Source organism: Callorhinus ursinus, unplaced genomic scaffold (assembly GCF_003265705.2).
Source record: "Callorhinus ursinus isolate GAN/ISIS: 27379988/994484 unplaced genomic scaffold, GSC_fseal_2.0 scaffold30, whole genome shotgun sequence".
NCBI classification, from domain to species: domain Eukaryota; kingdom Metazoa; phylum Chordata; class Mammalia; order Carnivora; family Otariidae; genus Callorhinus; species Callorhinus ursinus.
Window position 1 is genome coordinate 13,877,116 of NW_027397092.1, and position 23,900 is coordinate 13,901,015.

General features: G+C 33.7%; 1 protein-coding gene across 1 annotated transcript in view; it reads left to right on the forward strand.

The window, feature by feature from the left end:
- ADAMTS19 (ADAM metallopeptidase with thrombospondin type 1 motif 19) overlaps positions 1-23,900 on the forward strand; it is a 252,836-nt gene that overhangs the window by 97,811 nt on the left and 131,125 nt on the right. The window contains exon 8 of the mRNA XM_025860822.2: positions 14,443-14,548. Within this exon, the coding sequence (XP_025716607.2) occupies positions 14,443-14,548 (106 nt within the window). The remainder of the gene's footprint in view (positions 1-14,442; positions 14,549-23,900) is intronic.

The window sequence follows — 23,900 nt, forward strand, 5'->3', positions numbered from 1 at the left end:
TAACCTGTTCTTTTCTCTAGCTTGTTTTATTGTAAGTATACAGTACATAATATATATAACATACAAAATAGGTGTCAGTTAATCAGTAAGCCTCCTCCTGATTAACAGTAAGTTGGCTTTCAGTAGTAGTTAAGTTCTGGGGGAGTCAAAAGTTTTATGTGGATTTTTTTTTAATGATTTCATTTGTTTATTTGAGAGAGAGAGAGAGAGCGCGAGCACTCATGAGCCGGGGGAGGAGCACAGGGAGAGAATCTTCAAGCAGACTCCCTGCTGAATGCAGAGTCCGACATGGGGCTTAATCCCAGGACTCACAAGATCACAACCTGAGAAGAAACCAAGATTCAGACGCTTAACCTACTGATCCCCTAAAAGTTATTTGTGGATTTTTGGCTGTGTGTGTGTGTGTTGGGGGGCTCAGCACCTCTACCCGTTGCATTCTCAAGGGGCAACCATTGTCATAAATCACATATCCAGACACAAGGATTTATATACAGAATATATAAAGAACTCTCAAAGCTCAACACTAAGAAAACAAACAATTTAAAAATGTGCAAGACTTGATGTGATATTTCACAAGAAGAATATATAGATGGCAAATAAACACTGCACAGATGTCATCGTCACTTGTCATGACAGATATGCAAATTAAGTCCACAAGGAGATATCACTATACCTATTTGATGACTAAAATTTGAAATACACTATCAAGTGCTGTGGATAATGTGGATCAACTTTAATCCTCAAACATTGCTGCTGGAAGTGCAAAATTTTATAACCCCTTGGGAAAACAATCTGGCAATTTCATATAAAGATATACATAACTTACCATATGGCCCAGCAATCCAATTTCTGGGTTTTTACTTCAGAAAAACAAAAACTTATCTTCATACAAAACCTATTCATGAATGTTGTTACTTACTTTGTTCACAATTGGGAAAAACTGGAAGCAATTCAATGGCCTTCAAGAGGTGAATGGTTTAAACAATCTGTAGTAATTTGAGGACTGTCAAAGCATTATGCTCAGTCAAAGCAGCTGGTCTCCTAAGGTCACCTGCCTTATGAATCCACTTACATGACATTGTCTAAAAGACAACCCTGTAATGATGATCAGATCAGTGATCCAGTGGTCACTCCTATTTTAAAAATGGGCAAGTTTTTTAAAAGACTATAAAGGGAAGTCACAAAACAGTTTTGGGGAGTGATGGACCTTTTTTGGCTCCTGATGGTGATGGTGGTTCAATGGATCAGTGTGAGTGTTAAAATTCATAGAACTGTTAAATAAAAAGTACATGTTACTGTAAATGAATTTAAAAATTAAAACAAAAAGAGAAAGAAATTATGTGATCGTTAGATTTGCTTTTGGCATTCCAGCCAGGGATTTCCCAAAGGTTTCGGCAGGTTGTATCTTGCACAGATTACCTATCTGTAGGGCCTAAGGAACAGAAGAGACGGAAATCCCACCCAGACTTCACCTACCAAACACCTTTGCTCAATCACTGGGAAACCTTTTAAAAACCTCATCTCCCCACTGTGCCCCTTTTAAATTCACACTAATGCATTCTTCTAACTGAGGCCCTGCTGAAGAGCTGATAATTTTTGCAGACTTCAGTGAGTGTGTTCAAATGTATTGTTTTAGAATTTCCAAATGGAAGTCTGCTTCTTTGTTTTCCTTTCTTTCCTTTATCCCTGTTCAAATTCTACCCATTTTTCAGAACCCTGACTAACTTCCACTTTTGGACTTAGACTCTCTGACTCTACCAGGCATGCTTTTGGAGGAATTCAATATACCTTGCATTCTGTTCATTTCCTCTCCCTCTGATCTCTTTGTGATCAGGGATCTTGCTCCCTGCTTGTCTGTGTCCTCAGCACATAACACAGTAATGAGCGTCCCAGGTATTCCATCTGTGTATTTCTGAATAGAAACGAATTCCTGATAGGAAAATGACATTTTTCCTGTGGTTTACAATAAAAGCGAAGCTGAACTTATCTCGTTTAGCTCTTGGCTGCTGGTGTATTTCTTATTAGGCTCTGGCCAGAACATAAATCAGACACTTTATATTTCTAGTTTGGCACGGCATGTTGCAGGGATAAGTCTTGGATACATAATTCTTAAGGAATTATTATGGAAAGTGATTGTTCATAAGATACTTTCCTTCTCAAGATCCTTTACTGTTAAAGCTTCATTTGGTTATAGGATTTTGTTTATATTAGAAAATATTTTAATGGTACTGTTAAACACTATATAAATACTAAAATATGCTGCATATATCCTTGAGAAACAAAACACATCTTAATTTAGAAAATATTCTGAGGTCTTCCTTGTAGTTCTTTTTTAATATTTTATTTATTTGAGAGAGAGAATGAGATAGAGAGAGTACAGGAGTTGGGGGAAGGTCAGAGGGAGAAGCAGACTCCCTGCTCATCAGAGAGCCCGATGCGGGATTCGATCCCAGGACTCCAGGATCATAACCTGAGCCGAAGGCAGTTGCTTAACCAACTGAGCCACCCAGGAGCCCTTCCTTATAGTTTTTTAAGAGTTGTTCTTATTATGAGGTCTACAAGTGCAACTTTGTATTCACCACACACTTACAAGTTGTTGTCAGTGTGGGAGAATACTTAAGAATCTACCACATGCCATGGGTTTTTAAATACATCACCTCCTTTAACCTTTCAAAACTTCTGTGTCATAAGGGATTGTTAAGCTCATTTTACAGGTAAGAAAGTTTAATATTTAATGGTTACCATGTTTCACATAAGCCAACATAGGCTTGAAATATTTTATCTACATTAGTTAGCATTCCTAAGCCAAACGGTTAATTTTCCAGTTTTACTGTTAAGAAAACTGAGGCTCAGAAAAAAAAAGTAACTTTCCTATGGTCACACAGCTAAAAATCAAGCCTGGGACTCAAGCCCTAGAATATTTGACACAAGAGCATATATTCTTAAAGCTTTATTCTCTGCATTTTGCCTTCACTATACTTTATGCAGGAAACAGGTCATGAAAAATTTGTTGTTGAATTCCAATCGGGATTTTAGAAAACATCAAATCATTTTTGAGAAGGTTTTTAACCAGTTTACTATTAACTCCCTCAGTGTATAGACCTTAAAAAAGCGGAGATTTTTTTTAAATTTTAATTATTTATTTTTAAAGATTTCATGTATTTATTCGACAGAGAGAGAGACACAGAGAGAGAGGAAACACAAGCAGGGGGAGGGGGAGAGGGAGAAGCAGGCCCCCCACAGAGCAGGGAGCTGGATGTGGGGCTCCATCCCAGGAACCTGGATCATGACCTGAGCCGAAGGCAGACGCTTAATGACTGAGCCACCCAGGTGCCCTAAAAAAGCTGAGATCTTAAAAACGCATCTAAAGTTGGAATGCTTGTCCTTAATTAAATGTGTTTTATATAACAAATTATGTCAAATCTCTGTATTAAACTTAATATTTTAAATTTTAGTAGTTGAGATTTAAGACTATTAGATACTTGTAATTGTAATTATATTGTAATTATATTCTTCAGATTTTTCCAGTTTATAGAATTATTTCTTTTCTTTACTTGAATAAAAGCCACTGATCATACTGAGTAGAAAGCAAGTTATAAAAAGCAGCAATATGATTAAAAATTGGCATGATGAAAAAAGAATGTTGTATCACACTGTTTTGAAGTTTGAGTTGGTTTATAGTTATAAATGCATGCTGTCAGTGTTTTTACTAGTATTCTAAAAAAACAATTTATAGAACTTTTTAGTAGCATGATATTTTTAGTTTTAATTGTCCTGTTTAATGCCTTCAGGATATGATTACGTTATAACATTATAAAAATGCGTTAGCCAAAATTCCTGATTTATACGCAATCAGAACACTTTTAAATTTTTCCAGCTGTATCCTTCAACTTCACAAAAGTCTTTAACTGTGATTCATCTTACCTATTTTTTAAAGTCATGACAGTTTTTTAATATCCAAGGCAGATGAAATCATTAAGCCTAGTTTGTTTTTATTTTTGTTTTGCTTTTGTGGCCAAAGTCCTACAGAAAGCCTAAGAACTCTGATTTATCATTTTTAAATTAACTTAGCAATGTGAATACCAATTTTAATCCATGTTTGTGGTAGACTGCACAGTAAATTTCTCATTTCTGATTTATAAGCGTTAGATGTATAATCTACCACATATGACTTTATCATTGTGCCACAAGCATTATATTTTCAGAGTTGCACTGAAATCTAAACTAAGAATTTTAGATGGTATATCTTATTAATGATGTAGTAAAGATATACCCAAACTACAGTAAGGTACAGTGGAGTCTGGCTTAATTTAAAGTCCCTAAGGATTTGAGAGTTTAACTTCTGAAACCATCCAATAGCTTGCCCTTAAATTTTCTGAAGGAGAGAAGTGAATGTGAAGTAGAAAAAATCTAGAATACAATAGCAGGAGCACAAAACCACCCTGCAGACATAAATTTTCCTAATTGTTCTTCCTTTCATACAAAAGCAGTCTTTTTCATTATCTTAATGTAGGGAGGAGGTGGGTCTGCTTGGTGGGAAAGTTTATTATAAAGATTAAGGACATGTGAAAACAAGCAATGAGTAAACCTTTTTTGGAACTTGTCCATGACCATGACATTCTCCCCAGCTCTCAAAAGAGCAGAATTTAGGAATTGACCACCTCTGCCTACCCTGCATACCACTCCCCCTCTCTGGACTCTTTCACTATTTATGATGAACATTTACTTGAACCATCTTTCACCTTCTTTTTCCTGTATCATGTTAATATTTCATATAAAGCTTGCCAGAGAATTAGACATAGTATCCATATGCTGTCTAGTCCAGTACTTCACTGATTTTAGATACCTCCAATCACACCTTAGGATAATAAAATAAAAGGAGTGATTATTGACTGTTTAATTTATCTTTAACAACCAATTAAAAACACATACACACTTTTTTTTAACATGTACATTCTCATCTCTAGTTAATTTTGCCGCAATACACATTATAAGGTCAAAGATAATACTAAATTAGGAAAAGAAAATGTTGCATCTAGCTTCCTACGGAGCTCTCTGAGATGTTGGGTATCTACATCTTTGCAGTGAATTCCTTTGTCTACATGCTGGACTTGGCCTTCAAATGCATTTGGTGGGTTCAACTCAAGAATAATGGTTTGGTTAGGGCACTGTAACTCCTGTTCAACTCTCTCCACCCCTCTATCTTCCCACCCTCCCCAGTCCGTACCTGTCCAGGTCTTAGTGCTGCTGAAGGTGCTGCCAGATCTCAGTCATGTCATCCATGGGTCCCCCAAGGTTAAACTGCCCACCTCTCCTGCCTCCTTGGCAAGAGAGTCAAAGTAGTCTCAGACATGACAGCCCAGCCCTTCTTTTCACCTATTCACCCAGTGTTTTCATTAATTTCCTACTTGAGTCGTCCTATATCAGCCTGGAGTTTCCCCATGTGCTATCCTCCAGAGTTCCAAAGGTTACCTACCACTAGTCCTATCCCTTTGCACCTGCCCTCAGAGCAAAGCCTGTAGATGACTAAGAAGACATGACCTGGGTGGAAATACAATACTTGATCTTAGCCAAAAGGCCAAGAAGCGATTGACCTGGGTGGAAAAAGAGAAATGTATATTAATACACCTCAAAATGTATTATCATGGTCCTATACAATGTGTAGTGTACATAGTACTATACAGTTCTACACGTTGGGAATGAACAAATTGACTTTTCAGTACTTTCCTGCCCTTGTGGTGCTTACATTCTAATGAAGAGAATGGCCAATATCTAATGGCCAATATCCAAATAATTAAATTAATTGGTACATTAAAAGATAAACCCCTCAGGAAAAAAAGTAGTAGATGTTAAGTAAGAGATAATCTGGGAGTTCCAAGGTGGGAAAAGGGTATTTGTAATTTAAATTTGGTGATCAAGAAGATCTGGAGAGAGGATCTAAGGAGGGAATGTTCCCAGAGGGAAAAGCCAGTGAAGAGGTCTTGAGATGGAAATGACAAGAAAAGAGAAAAGAAAAGGAAAAACAAAAACCAAAAAACCAAAGTAGCTGGAGTAGAATGAATACATGGGATTATAATAGAAAATTCTAGATTTTGTATTTCTTTTGACAGCTTTGGCAAATTGTAAGGTTTATTGGCATACATTTATATATATTACCTTGATGTCTTTAGGATTGTAGAGACATTTCCTTATTCTTTGTTGATGTTGGTAATTTGCATTTGTCTCTCTTTTTTTCTAATTCTTGATTGGTTTACTAGGGAATTACCAGTTTTGTCAATTTTCTTTTACATTTGTTTTATAGTTCATTGGTTTTGCTCTTTATTATTTCTTTCCTTTTCTTTTCGTAAGCTTTGATGCTCTCTTCTCTTCCAGCTCCTGTAAGGAATTTTAACCATTGATTTTCAGTCTCTTATATTTTTTATAAAACCCTGAGTACTGTCATTTCAGGCCACACATTTTTAATGTGTTCTATTTTTACTGTAACTATGTTTAACATATTTTCTAATTTTCATTATAATTGCTTTCACTTGTGGACTATTTAGAAGTGTATCATCTCATGTCTGGTTAACTTTTTCATTCTTGATTTCCAAATTATTTCCATTGTGGCCAATGAACATACTTTGGATTATTTCCACTTTTGAAATTTGTGGAGATTTTTTTTGCTACTCAGTATATGGTCAAGTTTTATAAATGTACCATAACCACTTAAAAAGAATGAATTTTGTTGTTGGATGTGATGTTCTATTACATCAATTAAGACAGATTTGCTAATATTTTGTTCAGAACCCTTATGTCTTGAGTGAAGTTTTTAATAGTTGTTTTATCAGCTATTAAGAGACTTAATTAAGTCTCCCAGTTTCACTGTGGATTTGTTTTTTTCTCTTAATTTGGTTCATTTTTACTATTTATATTTTGAGGCTTAGTTATTGAGTAAATACAGATATAGAATTGTATGTCTTCTTGTTGGAGTCACCCTTTTACCATAAAAAAATCCTTCTTTATCTCTCTAGATGCTTGTCACTTAAATTCAATTTGTCTAATTTTGTATATTTGCAATATTTAAATTGCCACCCTTTCTCTATTTTGGTTGATGCTTGCATATTGTATTGTTCTCTATTCTTTTACTTCTAACTTATTTATGTTCTTATACTTAAGCTGTATCTCTTATAAGCATAATGCAGTTAGGGTTTATTTTTTTAATTCAGTCTTAAAATCTTAGTTTGGACTTAGCATAGTCTTTATTTTTCATTCATTCGTTCCAACTCTATCAAGCTAAAGTTGACGGATAAAAGTTGTATAAGTGTAAGGTAGACAATGATGTTTTAATATACCTCTGCACTGTATAATGATTATTACAATCAAATTAATTCACACAACTCTCACCTTAGAGAATTTAAATACCCATTCAATTTGGCAGTCACAGTTCTCATGGCATAGTCTTTTTTATTTAATGAAATTCCTGGTATGAAATGCTATCTTTCTATATTTGTTTTATATTTGCCTTTAGGTCATGTTTCTCTTATTTTCTACCTTCCCTGCCTTTAAAAATAGGTAAATCCAATATTTGTATACCATTTTCAATCTATGTAATTATAATTTTTAGTTATATATTATTTTACTGTTTTGCAATATACCTTGTATATTCTGACATGTATCATTTTACCACTGATTATTGCTAGAACTCTTGAGCACTTGAACTATGTGTTGTTGCTTTTACTTCAGTTCTCACTATTTTAAAGTTTGGAAGACATTAAAATTGGTGTTTTGTGTATTCAATATTAATTTATGGTTACTCATACATTTAATCTTTCTGGTGTCCTTTATTTCCTCCTCTTTATTTTCATGTTTTAGTCTGGAATTTTTCCTTCTGTTTGAAGAAATTTAACATTTCTTTACACCAGTACTTTGATTTAGAGTGTCATGGAGAAATGGTTTTTTTCTCTGATTTACAAAAAGATTCATTTGGGTTGCGGTGGCCCAGTGAATGTGGATCTCAAGCTCCCCACCTCTATGTTAAAAATGTGTTTATTTCATCATCATTTTCTCTCTAGTTTTTGTATCAGTGGCCACCTTCTCAAGTGAGCCATTTCTTTACTTGGTTTGTCATTTTTATTTGTGAGTTCATCTTCAGTAGAACTTTTTTTCCTGTGGGAACTCTATGCTTGCTGAAATGATAAAGTGTCTCATTATAGTGATCCTTCATTTGTTTTTACTGAACTGACAAGAATTTTTCCAATCCTTGTATGATCCCCAAATTGTATGATCAATTTGTACATTGTATTTATGGCTTCATATTCCTGTGGCTTCATACCAATGCATGCTGGTGGTTTGGGTTTCAGTTTGTTAGTGGAGCCTTTTCTGGCATACCCTGAATTTATTTTGAGCCAGGGTTCTTTGTTGCTCTCTTGCATATGGATTTTTGAGGTTACTTTCACACATTAATAGCAATTTCAGGCTTTCTGATTTGTCGATGGATCTCAGTTCCTTACTCCTTAATTCCTGTCCCTGCAGCCATTTTGAAACCATACCCATTATTTAATAAGCCTTGTGTCTTTTCTGATACGCAGACTCTAACAACATTAACTCATATTATCACTCCAAATTTGAAAAAGAAATTTTTTAAAGATTTTATTTATTTATTTGACAGAGAGATCAAGAGAGAGCACAAGTAGGCTAAGAGGCAGGCAGAGGGAGAGGGAGAAGTAGGCTCTCTGCTGAGCTGGGAGCCCAATGTGGGGCTGGATCCCAGGACCCTGGGGATCATGACCTGAGCTGAAGGCAGATACTTAACCGACTGAGCCACCCAGGCGCCCCCAAATTTGAAAAATTTTAAGCTTTATTCTTGCACTTGGGAATCTTTTTTCTCAAAATTAACTATACATTAAAAACTTTGTATATTAGATTTTATTTGGCCCACCTCTATGTGTTTTTCACAAAAGGACTCTGTCTACTATGTTGCAGGAACACATAAACAACGTTTTACTGTCTACAAAATATTCTGCCTTTTTGACCACAGAGATTTACTGTAGTTTTTATTAAACTGGTATTCTATTTCTTGTTGTTAGAAGTCATTTTTTTCTTAGTATTCTTAGAAACTGTACTATGAAGAATGTTATGGATTAAACATTTAAGAGAATCTGGAAGGCTGTTTTTTAAAAATACATTTATAACTCTACTGATATTAAACTCATAACTTACATAATTGTACTTTTATATTCCTAGATCATCATCTTGTCTGTTAATGGAATAGAGGCAGATAATTAGCGAGCTAGTAAGGCAAGTTATTTTAAAATATGTTCAAAGCCCAATTTGAATGTAATCATGTAAATGGGTTTCATATTATGTGGGCACTATCATTAAGTAATTCTAAAAATTTTTTTCTAATTCATGGGCGAAATACATTTTGATTCTTCAAAATTACATTTTAGTTAAGGCCCCACATTAAGTTACACTTTATATTGGTCTTTGTTTCAAGGAATTTCATCTCTGCCATTCATTTCCTATACCCTTCATTGAGGATATGCTAAATACATATTGCTGCAGAGATGTACTACATGGCATGCACATTTAAATAACTTAAGCTACACTTCTGTGAATAGCAACTCTCATCTCTATCTGCTTAGGCTTTTCCCTGCTCAGTCCTTTGTTCAGGCAGCCTCCCCCGACCCCCCCGCCAAACTTCCTCTGCTTTTCCCCTCATTAACCTCTCTCCACTCAGTGATACCAAGTTATTTCTTTCCCTAAAAGCCTTTTCTGCTTTGGTGTTTCTTTTTATTCTCCCATAATATCTTAAGTACATCTCTAGGTTTTAATGATCACATTTTCAAATGAGTATTTGTGTGGCTCATGCCCCTGAATGTATGCTCAGCATGTATTCATCTTTGTACCTTTGGTACTGGTCACCTTTTACATTACTTGTTCCATTAGGGCCTCAAGCAATAGTAGGACTTATAGGTAAATAACTTTCCTCCTAGGATACAATCCTAGGACAAATATCTTACCTAGGACTGTGCAGAATTTTGTGCCAGGAGAGACAAGATATTGAACTTAGGTAGTCTAGCTAGTGCTTAAAGACAACAGGGCTGGAGCTGGACAATTTAATTTTGTTCGGATACGTCCACCTGATCACATAAAAACTGATTTCCTGAGTAGTCCATTATTATAACATGTTTCCTGTGGGGTTTGGGGGGTCTATGATTATCTTGAAGAGGTATCAAATTACATCCTAGGATAGTATGTTTTTGTTTTCAGATGAGAGATTTTGTTGACACCTCATACATGACTTGATTCATTTTTAGGTGGGAAATTAGAGGGTTTTTTGGTATCTTTGGTGTTTGTAGAATTTTGTATATTCAAAGAGTGTTTTAAAAAGAGTCTGTATTATATGTATCTTTAAATAACAGCTGTGTTAAATCCTTTCCCCTTTAAACTCTACCCCTTATTATAATAAGAAACATGTGAGTTTTTGAAAGGAACTGAAAAGCATACGCTTTTAAACAGAATAATGCAAGTCATTTAAATTAGTCATGCTTACAATTATTCTCCATAACTTTCAAGTTAAAGAAAATCTTCCTGGTGTGCCAAATGTAAGACAATGAAATTCAAATTTATCAGAGTCTTAGTTAAAGACTCTGACTTTACACATAAGTAAAAAAAGAATAGGAGGAGAGAGTCATTTTGTTTGTTAAACTGCTTCCTGGTCTATAAGAGATTCTGTTAATTACTATTTAAATTTCATGGACATGATTATCATATTTATGTCTTTAATCTTCTCATTATAAAAGTATTATAAACACTTAAATGAATTTGGAATATTGGAAAAGAGGAAGAAAAATTACTATCTCTCTACATGATACAATTGCTATTAAAAAATTATCCGTAATTATATAGTTTTTTGTTTTAAGTAAGCTCTATGTCCAGTGTGGGGCTTGCACTCACAAACCTGAGATACAGTCACATTCTCTACCGACTGAGCCAGCCAGATGCCCCCATTTTTTATGTAGTCTCTTTGTTCTTCTGTGAAAATGTGATGGTATGGATTTTTTTAATACTTAGGTGTAATCATACCTCTATGCCAATATGTACTCATTTTTAAATTACATTTTATTGTATATAAATTTATGTTTTATGGTATAAAATATGTCTTTTACACCACAAATTATAATTTTTATCAGCAAATTTCTTTCATGACTACACAGTAGTCATTGATTTCCCATAGCTTGGTGAGGAATCTAGGGCCCCCAGAGAGATTACTCTTCATTCTTTCTCTTCCCCTATCCCACAAGGTTGGTGCTAGGAAAATGTCAAAGTTCTATGCCTCTTGCATCCTCTTGCTTCCCGCTGTTGCTTCTAAGTCAAAATCTCTCATCCTCATATAAAAACTCTTCATTTGGAGCTAAAGCTCTTCAGCTTTACCATCTTAACTGTCTCTGTCAACATGATAGGTTGTTCTCCTTGATCCTCACCCACATGGATGTTGCCCACCTTCCCCCCTTCCTGAGTTCACTGTGATCATGTGCAATTTCAAGTTCATATAATCAGTCCAACCAATACTACTTAATAATTCTTTGACCTTGATCTGGATGACGTCTCACTTTCTCTGCTATCCTGGCAATACCTAATCGTGAACATTAAGTACTCCCCTAGTACTTAGCTCTCTTTCCCATTTCTCTCACTATTCCAGTTTGTTTCTTTTTCAAAAAATACTAACTCCCATCTACATTTGACCCACACCTCACCTAACATTGTATCCTCTTTCATTTGACATACAAGAATATCAGAAAGTAATTTCTTTAACTTAACAAATGGTATCCATGAAAGCCTTCCAGCGGGGTGCCTGTGTGGCACAGTTGGCTAAGCAAGACTGACTCTGGGTTTCAGCTCAGGTCATGATCTCAGGGTCTTGAGATCAAGCTGTGCATCAGGCTCTGTGCTGACCAGGGAGTCTCCTTGAGATTCTCTCTCTCTCTCAAATAAATAAATCTTTAAAAAAAAAAAAAGGTATCCTAGTCAGTGTAGTAAGGTACAGAACAGTATGGAAAAAATATACCAATATAGAATGGAAAGAATAATATAGAAGAGGTAAGAATTAAGAAACAGGTGATAATACTGTTTTTGGTGGGAACAATATATTTGAAAGGGGTACAGGAGAAGAAATGTAAACCTTATTAAAGTGACTAAATTTGATATGCACCGGTCCATACAGCAAAGACATATAACATGATGACAACCGCATTAGCTGACTTTTAATCTGCATATGGTGATAAGATTATTGTAGTTGTGAAATACAGGTGCATCCTAAGGGAACTTTGTACCAAATAATGATCTTTGACAGGGTAATTATAGTTGAACTTAATTTAGTAATTTTATATTTTGTATTTATTCTCATTATATACTTTTTAAATTTTTCAAATGTGCAAGAGAATTATTAAGAGAAGGTACTTTTGGTTCACTCTCCTTCACTCCTCCTTCCTTCCATCTTTCTTTCCTTCCTTCTTCCTTTCAACTATAACACAAGTTCAGTCACTCTCATATCTTTGTTTTCCATATTCTGTTGCATTAATAAGTGAATGACTTAGCTCTCCGAAAATTCACATTATGGTAAGAATCTCTTGAAGTTTTTATTTGATTTGTTATTTAGTGGACTAGATAACAAATACGTTTTCCTCCTCCTCTTTTACTCCCTTTCGTAACCGCTCTTTGTTTACCCCTACCTTCGTCTTTCCTTCCCACCATATCTTGATTTAACAAATGGAGTAATTCCATTTGTGTTAATCAGCTAAATGAAGTAGTCGGCCTTATCACCTGTCTATTCATCCGTCCATCCATTCATAAGGAAGTAATTTCATTTACTTGTAGATTTTATATTTCAATAAAATATTTCTACGTATATAGATAAAATAACATCTTTACATATTTCATCTCTTGGCCATTTCTTCCTATAGTTATGTTTTTAAAATAGTATGTTTACACTATATTTTGCTTGGAGAATGTATCTTCATTTTCCTGGTAGGCCAATGGATACCAGGCCTTGAGAGTAGTAGTTGAGGATTTCAGATGTTCCATTTTCAATCCTCGAACAAGGCCTCTGTTCAAACCTGTGTGCTTCAGTCTCGAGTCTCTGTGGGGTTCTACCATAGTAATAAAATCCTTCTCCCCTGTCATTTGGGCTGTGGCTCCCCTAAATCATTGCATATTCTTCCATGAATCTTCTATATTTCCAAAACAAGGGCAAGGTGATTTATTTACATCTTTAAAAAATGTAATCATTTCATAACACTATTTTTTATGTTTCTGAAGAGAGAAGAAAAGTCACAAGCAGTCAGCTAACCATCTTTAACTAGGGATCACTCTGCACTAAATTGTAACTAGCAGGAAAACAAACGTTAGTTGGAAGATGGAGTCAAAGTTCATTTCAAATCCTCATTCCATAATATTTAGTAGTCATGTGATCTTTGGCAAATCATTTCACCTTTGCAGGCCTTAATTTCTTCATATAATGAGTTTAAATGTATTTTGTAAGGATATGAGGATTATGGAACATACATATAATTCAATAAACACTAGATATTACTTTAATAACCTTTGTTTTTTGAAAATGCATTAAAATTTACATTTGGAAGGTTACAGTTCTTTGTGTTAAATGATATTTATTCAGGGATGTATCTTAATTAGTAATATAGTACATAAATCTTTGACTAAGGAATATCGATGATTTTACATATTGTCTTACCACCGATTTAAACCAAAAGATCAAATATCTTACTGCAATTGTTGTCTTAGATAATATTTCTTGATAATGATATTGATATGGATAATGATAATGATAATTTCATTATCATATACTCTGCAGTTGGACCATCTTGTTAGCAAAAAATGTTCAAAGGAAATACTTCTCAATATTCCCAATATCACAGGTCATTCTTATTCATATTAGTTGAAATGGTATTTTACAAAACAAAATTTCCAAAATTTTATTAACTCACAATATCAGTGTAAGTTCAAGAATGCCATACATATGTAGTTTATTTTATTTTAGGATATTTCTCTGAAACTAGGTCCTTTAGAAGAATTGAAAAATATTTAACTTAATCATTGCTTTTTGATTTACATCTTCAAAGTCGTGTCCATTCATTTATCTTACATGACAATGACAAGTGGTATTTGTAGAATATATTCTTAGAGCATGCGTTTTGAGAGTTGGATAATTGATTGAATAATTTAATCTGAAATATGAAATTGAAAAGAATATTAAGAGTTTATTGAGTGACTTACACATACACAATTTCCCTTAAAATTCCATTTATAAGGGCTAGATATCATAGTTTAATATTGACATTATTTGAATGGAAAAACCATCATTTTTCATTTCTTCTACTGATGCCTAGCATAAATATTTACATTTGAATCTGACATATGATAATTCATGTGTATGTTTTCTAGGTATAGCTTATTTGAGTGGAATGTGTAGTGAAAAGAGAAAATGTATTATTGCTGAAGACAATGGCCTGAATCTTGCATTTACAATTGCTCATGAAATGGGTCACAAGTAAGTAAAAATTCTAGCTATGCCACATATTAGCATATAAATTTGTAATTTGAGTTATTGAATTACATTCATATATTTTGTATTGGGGGGGTTAGGGTTTTTTTTTTAATTTAGGGAAACAAAAAGATGGCGAGTATCATCTAACTTAAAGTGTCTTCACTAAATCAAAAACTAATGATGTGTACTGTATGGTGACTAACATAACATAATAAAATAAAAAATAAATAAATAATAAAAAATGAATAGAAAAAAACAAACTTAATAGCAGGAACTATAAATAAAAAAATAAAATAAAGTGTCTTCTGAATACTGTAACCATTCCTGATTCTTTGAATAAAATCTTACTACATTATTAACATTCACATTAGGACATTCATTACATGGCACATGATTCATTTCACTACACATTTCCAAATGGTATAAACATGGCAATAAATCATGACAGTACAGAGTTATTTATTATTCAAATGTTAAAAGAAAACACTTAGTACAAATAAAAATACTTCCAACCTATAACAGCATGTTTATTATTACCTAATACAGAGTAAAGAAATTAATCTGCATGGCTTGGAGTGAGGTATTTGAAAGAAACTTCATCTGATCACACAGTTACTATGTGATGAACAGTAGGTCTCAGGAACAGTTCTAAGTACTTTACATAGTTTGGTTCATTTAAAATTCAAAATGCAAGGATCTCATTTTACAGATAATGTTAAAAGCAATCATAATTAGTAATAGCAACACTTATATAGTACTTACCATGTGCCAAGACATTTCTAAGTGCTTTATATATCCTCATAACATTTTGGGGAGGTATGGCTATTAGAGTACCCATCTTACAGGGGAGAAAACTGAAGTATGGAAAAGTTACTTTGTCCTCCCAAAGTTATGAAAATAGTAAGTGTTGGAGGAAGGATTTGAACTCAGTCCATTTAAATGAAGTCATACTGTTCTGTATTTTTACATTAAGTTATCTGCTATCTCTGGGCCTTTGATCCCTCAGTAGTAAAATGGGGATAATACCTGTGTTATGAGGTTGGTCTGGGATTCAGATTATGTAAGAACAAGGACATATTTACAGGTAGTATATTATAGTAGAAATGGTGTGGAGTCAGACAGAATTTTGACTGTGGCCTTCCCTGCACGCTAGCAGTATCAGCAGTACATATGAAAAGTATTTTAATTGGACTCAGATTTAGTGGTCCTACTCAGGGAGGTGATCTTTATGGAGGCCTCTTTGGTCAAAGACATATTTAGTTTGGCTGGTAGTGTTTAAAAGTTTGAATCAGTTGCCAACATTAAAAAGTATAAATTTGACATAAAAATTCAAATTTCCAGACCTGGCAACACTAGACCTACAGTCCCATATGGCAGCCATTCCTTGGAGCTGCGTAGCGTCTATACCCTTTAGACTGGGCCCATCTTTCCCAGCTCATCGCAGGCTGCAGCTCTATAGTATTGTAGTACAGGACCCAGCTCACTCTATTTTCATTATATGCCTGGACTCGGTAGACAACTGAGTAAATTGAGCCATGGACTTTGATTGGTATAAGAAAGCTCAAAAGAAGAATTATATAGGACATAACAGTGTTTGATTAAAATAACTTTTTATTCAAATAAACTGAAGTATAGAAGAATGATCAAGTTATAATTATATAGCTCAATGAGTTCTCAGAAATTGAGTATGACCTTGTGCCCATAACTTATTCTAAGAAATAAGACATTATCAACAGTGGTTGATTTTTGATGTCACTGTTTTTAAATGTGTAAATATACTTTCATTTTCTCCCATGCAGGCTTTCAGTAGTCAGTTTGTAGTGTTCTAGAATACAAAGTGTTTAGTTGTTAGTCAAAAAAGAAACAAACAAACAAAAAAGATAAATAACACTTTAAGATCATCATCCTTTAGGGAAAGTATGCCCTGCAATAACCTAATTCAGTGTTCCACTCCAGGAATGATAGGATTTAGACTCTTAATTCCAATATAATTTTCATAATTTAAAGATATTCCAGTTTAATCATATTAAGGAAAACCATGTACCTTATTTGAACAAAACATACTGAAAATAATGTTTAGAGGCAAGAAAAAGTTGGTATTAAAAAATTTTAAGACCACAAGGGCAAATTCATCATAAGTACAGTTTTTAAAAGTTAAATGCTAATTTCCTGATAATATAATTTTCACTCTTTAGCTCTGTATTAACAGCATGGTATACAAGCAATTTCAGTATATTTTTATGAAACAGGCAAGTAACCTCAATAGTAGAAGGTTCACTTTATGAAGCAATCTTACTTTACTTTAGTATATGTAAAATAAATTTCTTTAATCTCTAATGAATTCTAAAATGTAGGAAAAACACAAAGGAACCTGCCACAATGCAAGTTACTTTATTAACATGCAAAGGCTTGGTCAAGAACTTCCAACTACTTAAAAAACTAAATGATATAGTTTAAGGAAAGGCCACTTGAGCTTTATGCGGTAGAAACACTGGTTTATGACCGGGAGCTCAGGTTGGAATGGCTAAAATGGTAGTAAAATATTATTTTATTTGACTTTTATAGAGCTGTACCCAAAATCAATAGAAATGTGCCAAAGGTAGGGTAATGCTTGATGGATTAAGACCAGGACATATGATATATATTGAACTACTTAGTTACTAAAAAAATCCTCCTTACTTGTAAGCAATATTTGTCTCAAAAGTAGAGGCTACTGTTCTTAATGCTACAAAGTGGGATACACTAACAGAATAATTGTGTCTTTAACAAAGAACATACAAACAAACAGGAGAGAGGTCATCTGTATAAATTATATCATCATCAGTGTAAGATATAAAGCACAATGAAAGAAAAATGTAGGAAAAAGAAATAAACAATGTTCATACACACATAGCCTCTCAAATAGGCAGTTTTCACAAATGTTATATAATTATATCTATGGATCCTATGTGTGCATGCACACAAATCAATAGAGCTCTTTTACTTAGGGATATAATTAAGTCAACTACTTAAGTGAATTGGTTAAATTCTTATTTTTTGTCTTTTCTAATTTCTTTTGTTTTTTGAAAATGGATCATATAATTCTGCAAACCACAATTTTAGAATGGCAGAATGATTCCATTTACACTTGCCAATTAAAGAATGCCTTTGTAATCACACATGAAATGTTTCTACATTGATTTGGGATGAGTGTGTTTATGTTTGTTACCTTGAATTTGGTTTGTAGAATTTCCTGGAGAAACTCCACATATGGCTGGAAAAGTCAGTAAGGGCCACCAAGTAATAAAAATCGAGGCTTAAGGGTGAGAATTTGAGTAATTGAAGAGAACAAAAAAATACTTTTTTTACTATTTCAAAGGAATCTTAAATGTAAAAATGTATCGAATTTTCCTTTGGGAAATTGCCTAATAAAAAATTCTTCTAATTATATACAAAAGTATAGATTAGTATCCATAGCAAGAAAGAGGAAATAAATTATTTATTCCAATGTTTATGATTCTTTTTCAAAATTATTTTCCTTTCTAAACAATAGGTCAAGGGGGTGTGATTTTTTTTCTTATAACCAAAATTTTCAATAATTGAATGTTTTTATTGGTATTAAATGTATTTATATCCATGAAATACAAATGGGATCTTCATTATTTTACTGTAACAGAAGTTAAAACTTTATTTTTAAAACTTTATTTTTATAAATAATACCTTAGGGAATTATTCATGAATTTGATGGAGTTTGTTGAGTGCACATGTATGTACATATGCACTATGTTTTATGTATTTTACATGATCTTTATAAACAATAATTTGTTAAAGTAAGAAATTTTACTTTGATTTCAAGCCATTCTTTATTACCGATATATAGATTGTGGTTAGATTACTGTGTTTGGGGAGTGTTCCCAAGACCACCCTCAGGTTCACTGATTCGTTAGCAGAACTCACAAAACTCAAAAAAGCCACGTTACTCAAATGATAGTTTATTACAGTAAAAGGATTTAGATTAAAATCAGCAAAGGAACAGGCATATGGGGCAGGATCCAGGGAACATATGGCACAAACTTAAAGTTGTCTTCTCCCAGTGGAGTTGTGCAGAATGAACTGTGTATTAGTTCTCTAAACAATGATGTATGAAAACACACACACAAAGTATTGCCAACCCAAGAAGCCAACCTGGGATTTGGTATCCAGGGTTTTTAATAGATGGTAATGTTGGTCGTGGAGGCATGACTGACCACCCACAAGGCAGACCTTCATTCTCCATCCCCTCCAGAGGTCAAGCTGGCCAAGCCCTACCCCAAGATCATATCATTAGTATAAGCTATCTGGCTTGCCCTAGGGCCCCCAGGTAAACAAAGATATTCTTATCACAAAAGATATTCCAAAGGCTTATAGGTTACCTCCCAGGAGCTGGGCAAGGACTAGACCTATATGCAGGTTTTAGATGACCCAAACTTGCAGAGTTAATTTTTTACTGCATAATTATATAATATTTTTTAAGTTTTAAGATATCACATTTATATTAGATTGCTAAAACCTTTCTAATAAAAATAATAATGTCTTCTTTTATTAAAAGGTATTGCACTAAATACTGTGTATTCTTCTATAGTACAATTTCATAAAAATCTGGAGCTATCCTTTGTGATTATTGTCTTTTTATAGATGAGGAAACTGAAGCTAATAGAGACTAATTTTCCAGGAGTTCTTTTGATATCAAGAGCATTCTTTTTTAATCAAATACATTAAGATTTCTCTAGTTCTCTTAGTTAATGTAATCCTGTTTTTTCATGTTTTTGAACTGCAAATATTTTTAGTAGTCAAATGTTATTTTTTTATTATTTCTTCTGTAACTTTTTACAGTTAGAAGGGCCTCCTCATTCTAAAATTAAAAAACACATTTTTGTCTACTTGTTTTATATTTTCTTCTCTCTCATTCTTCTCTCTCCCTTTTTCACCACTGAGCACTAGAAGACCACCTAGAACCTATTTTAGTGTATGTAGTAAAGTTCTCTCCATTAAATTTGATTGTTCATTAACTGCTCAATAAATTATCTTACTGTTCAAAATGTGGTCTCTGATGATGTAAGGGCTATGCCAAAATAAAGCACATTGCTTGCTTCATTGAAAAAGTCTTGAAATGAAGAAAGAAAAAAAAAGAAAATACAGTCCGCTAAATTCAACTGTGTGCTTAGTGATATAGCTGATTTATATTGTAATGCCAGCTATGTAAAAAAGAGGATTTTTTTGTAAATTTTTACAAATTTACATCTTGCTTAGGTTTCAAATTCTTTACCATAAGCCAATTTGCTTTCATCATCTGAAATTCTACAGCAGATAGTGGTGATCTAAGCCAAGTTGCATTCAACATACTCAATGTCAAGCTAATGGGGTTCTGTTATAGTTGGGGGGTTTTGTTTTGTTTTGTTTTTCTTTAAACTGAAGGAAAACCTGTTTGGGGCTTCTAAACACTAAAGAGAAAATTTTGGCTTAGACTAGTATTCAGTCTGGTGCCAAACTTCCAATGGACTTCAAATCCACATAATAGGAGTTTTATCCAGAGAGACTATCCTAATAAATTAATCCTTCACTTTGATCTATTCAGTGGTCTTAAAATTTCTAGATACAAATCTGTAAAAAAGAGTTCATCTAATGGCAGCCAGGGAGGGCACAGACCACACTCTGAGTAGCCCTGCCACATAATACTTATTCTAAGTTAGTGCTACATTGCAAGTCATGTTTGAGTTGGTAGAGAGCCCAGTATTTTTATTTTTAGCCTAAAAGGTGGTCTGTAATTGAATTGTACACGTCTGTTCTCATATATTTGTGAAGTACTTTTAGCTGTAAATTCTGCGACACAAACCTTTGCCAATAATACAAGTTGTTTTTTTGTACAAGTAGCGGTGTTTTAGATTGTTTTGTTTCATATATATATATATGTTATAACAAAAATGTCAATATATTATATGTATCATATATACATAATACATACATGCATATGTAATTTATATAACAAAAATATAAATTTGTATACATATCACATCCTTTTTTCTTTATGGTCATAAATAATTCAATCCTCTCTGTGAATTCCAACCAAAAGTAAAATAGCCTCTCATATTGGATAAGCTTTTACTAAAATTTATCCCCAGGTCTTAGATATTGTAAATATATAAATTATCAGGGAAATAATAGTTTTAAAGATAATTGTTAGTAACATAACCGTATGAGTGTTTTTCTGACCTCGCTAAATCTGGAGAGTTATTGGACAGCAAAACTACACTGACTTAGTGCATCGAGACCAAAGACTTTTGCTCCCACCTGCAGAAGGTAGTAATATTAGCTTTATCTTAGAGAAGTTGATTGCCAAATCTCACACAGCTAATTAAGTGCCCACATGGATGCTCAGAGTCAAGCTGTCCAAACCAGAGTTCATGTTGTTAGTTACTGTACTATGTCACAAATCCTGAAAGATACTTTTTTTAAAGAGAGGAAGAGTGTGTGCGCTGGTGGGGAGGGGGAGGGACAGAGGGAGAGGGAGAGAGAGAATTTCAAGCAAACTCTACATCCAGTGCAGAGCCTGTTGTCGGGCTCAATCTCACAACCCTGAGATCATGACCTGAGTCAAAATCACGTCGGTCTCTTAACCAACTGAACCACCCAGTGCCCCCTGAAAGATACTTCTAAGTACCTTAACGTTACTCAGCTTACTTGTGGGCTAGCTCTGCATTATCTGTCCCTACCTTATCTCTTCAGCCATACCTCACACTACGCTCCCTCTTATTGTCAGCACTGCAGCCATATTATTATCTCTTACTGATCATAATTCATATGCCATATCAATAACCATTTCCTACAGGATGTGTTCTATGTAGGTTAGTCTCTCTAGTAAACACTTAATGGCAGTATCTCCTTATAAATGTACATTCATTCATCTGTTCAAAGGCTGTAACCTCCAAGAGGTAATGAACCATGCCCGTTTTTTATTATCGTGGGATTCCTAATGCATTTGCTAGTGCTTGGGACATATTAAGCATTCAGTAAATATGTATAAAATAAGTGAATGCTTTAATATAGTAATTTTCTTAGTAAAATATTCTTATGCATAGAATGTCAATGAAAATTTGTTAAAGAAAAGATGCTATATGCACAGAGTGTTTAGACTGTTTTTAATATTGTATGAAACTTTTAATAAGTTATCAGGTAAAGTTTTATAAAAATAATGTTGTGTATTTGTAAATATACCCAAGACCTCATGGAGTGAGCCTTTATTCCATTATGCAGATACAGAAATGACTCCCCACAACCTAGAGGTGCTTCCCCCCACATCTTCCTATCACAATAATTGGAAGCTCCATCCTTCTAGTTGCTCAGTCAAACACAGTGAAATTATCCTTAAGCCCTCTGTTTCTCAGTCTCCACATTCAATCCACCAATGTTGAAGCTGCCTTCATAATATATCCATATTCTGTTTATATCTCACTAATTCTGTTGCCATTCCAGACCAAACCACCATCATCTCTCGTGTGGATTATTACTAACAGGGCTCCAGATGCATCAGCTTCTTTTCTGTAACTCAAAACACCCACTTCAAAGCCTTTGCCTTTCTTTTTTAGGTATCTGCTCAACTATCACCTTCTCAGTGAAACCTTTCTGTTAACATTTCTTAAAAATGTAGACATACCCACAGCCTCAGCTTATGACCCTCTGTCCTTTTTTATTTTTTTCATAAAACTTTTCCAATTCCAACTATATATTTGTCTATTGATCTATCTGTATGTGTATAGTGAATTCTTAACTCCTTAGTTCACTATAATATTCCCAGCATCCTAGAACAATAGTACTTGCATACTTGGCATAGTATGTACTCAAAACTGTATTTAGTAAGTGAAGATAAATTTGTTATTTCTAAAAGTGTAGTTTGTGTAACCTCCTGTGCTCTATTGAAGAGCTGAATATACAAATGTACTAATTGTCTGGCAGAAATGAAAAAGAATATTCTTTTTAAGGAACTTCAATTGTTATATCTAAGTAATATGTTGGCATTTCCTTTCACATTAAAAATTCACATGAGGATTCACATTAAGATTTGGATTGAGTGGAAGTTGAAAAGACATTGAAGTCTCCCATTCCCATTAGAAATGCTCAAAAATCCCAAAAGGAGAATTTTTATATAAATAGCCAGGATAAAGAGCCAGAAGGAAAAACTCACACATGCTAGAGAGGTCGGAATCTTTCCATATAAAAGAGCTGGAATTTCTCATTCACTAGGGATTAAATCTTGGTACTGGTGGAGGAACTGAGGGTTGAATGCACTCTGGTAAATGGGAGCTGAAGTTTCATAGCCCCTTACATGGCAATATGTATTTCCAGCCTGCTGGAAGCAAGTAGCTTGCTTCAGGACATGGAATGGAAAAAAGAAATTCATCGAGATCAAACAGATTCTAATTACAGAGCTTCAGAGCATAAATGGACACATTAACAAAACAGTTAAATAACCACAATCAAAGTAGGAGATTTTTGTTGTTGTTGTTTTGTTTTTTGTTTGTTTTTGTTTTTTAAGTAGGTTCCATGCACAGGTGGAACCCAACATGGGGCCCAACGTGGGGCTCGAATTCACAACCACGAGATCAAGAGTCAGTTACTTAACCAACTGAGCCACCCAGGTGCCCCAATAGTAGGAGGTTTTAACACAGCTGTCTTTAACTGTTAGATCAACTGAACAGAAAGATCTCTGTGGAAGAGAAAAGATTTAAAAACTAGAAAGATTGATATACTAGGCAGATATAAAACTTGCAGCCAATTAATAAAGAAAACCTGCTCTTTCAAAACACCAAATGTTTATGAAGAATAAGGTATATTGTTATATTCTTTAATTCTAAACAAGTTTCCTAAAATTAATATACAGATGAACTTTTCTTAACACAATTAAGTTAAACAACCGATAAAAAGAAAACTAAGAAATACATACATTAAGAAATTTATAAGCATACTTTTGAATAACCCATAGATCAAAGAAGAAAGCATTAGGGAAACCAGAAAACTTTCAGTTTTAAACAATAACAAATATACCACTTTGCATGTTTGTAGCATTGCAGATAAAGCAGCACATAGAGGAAAATTAGTAACTTTAAACACATATATAAAGATTAAATTATGAAATTAATGATCTTAAGTTTTCATATTAAGAGGTTAGAAAAATAACAACAAATTAAAAGGTATTAGAAGAGAGAAACTGCAAGAGGAGGAACTAATAAAATAGAAAAATGTGATGAAAATGAAAAATAAAGTCAATTAGATCTATGAAAATGCAAATAATATTAACAAATATAAAATTAAGGAAAAAATGCACAATTCATCAGTATTAGAA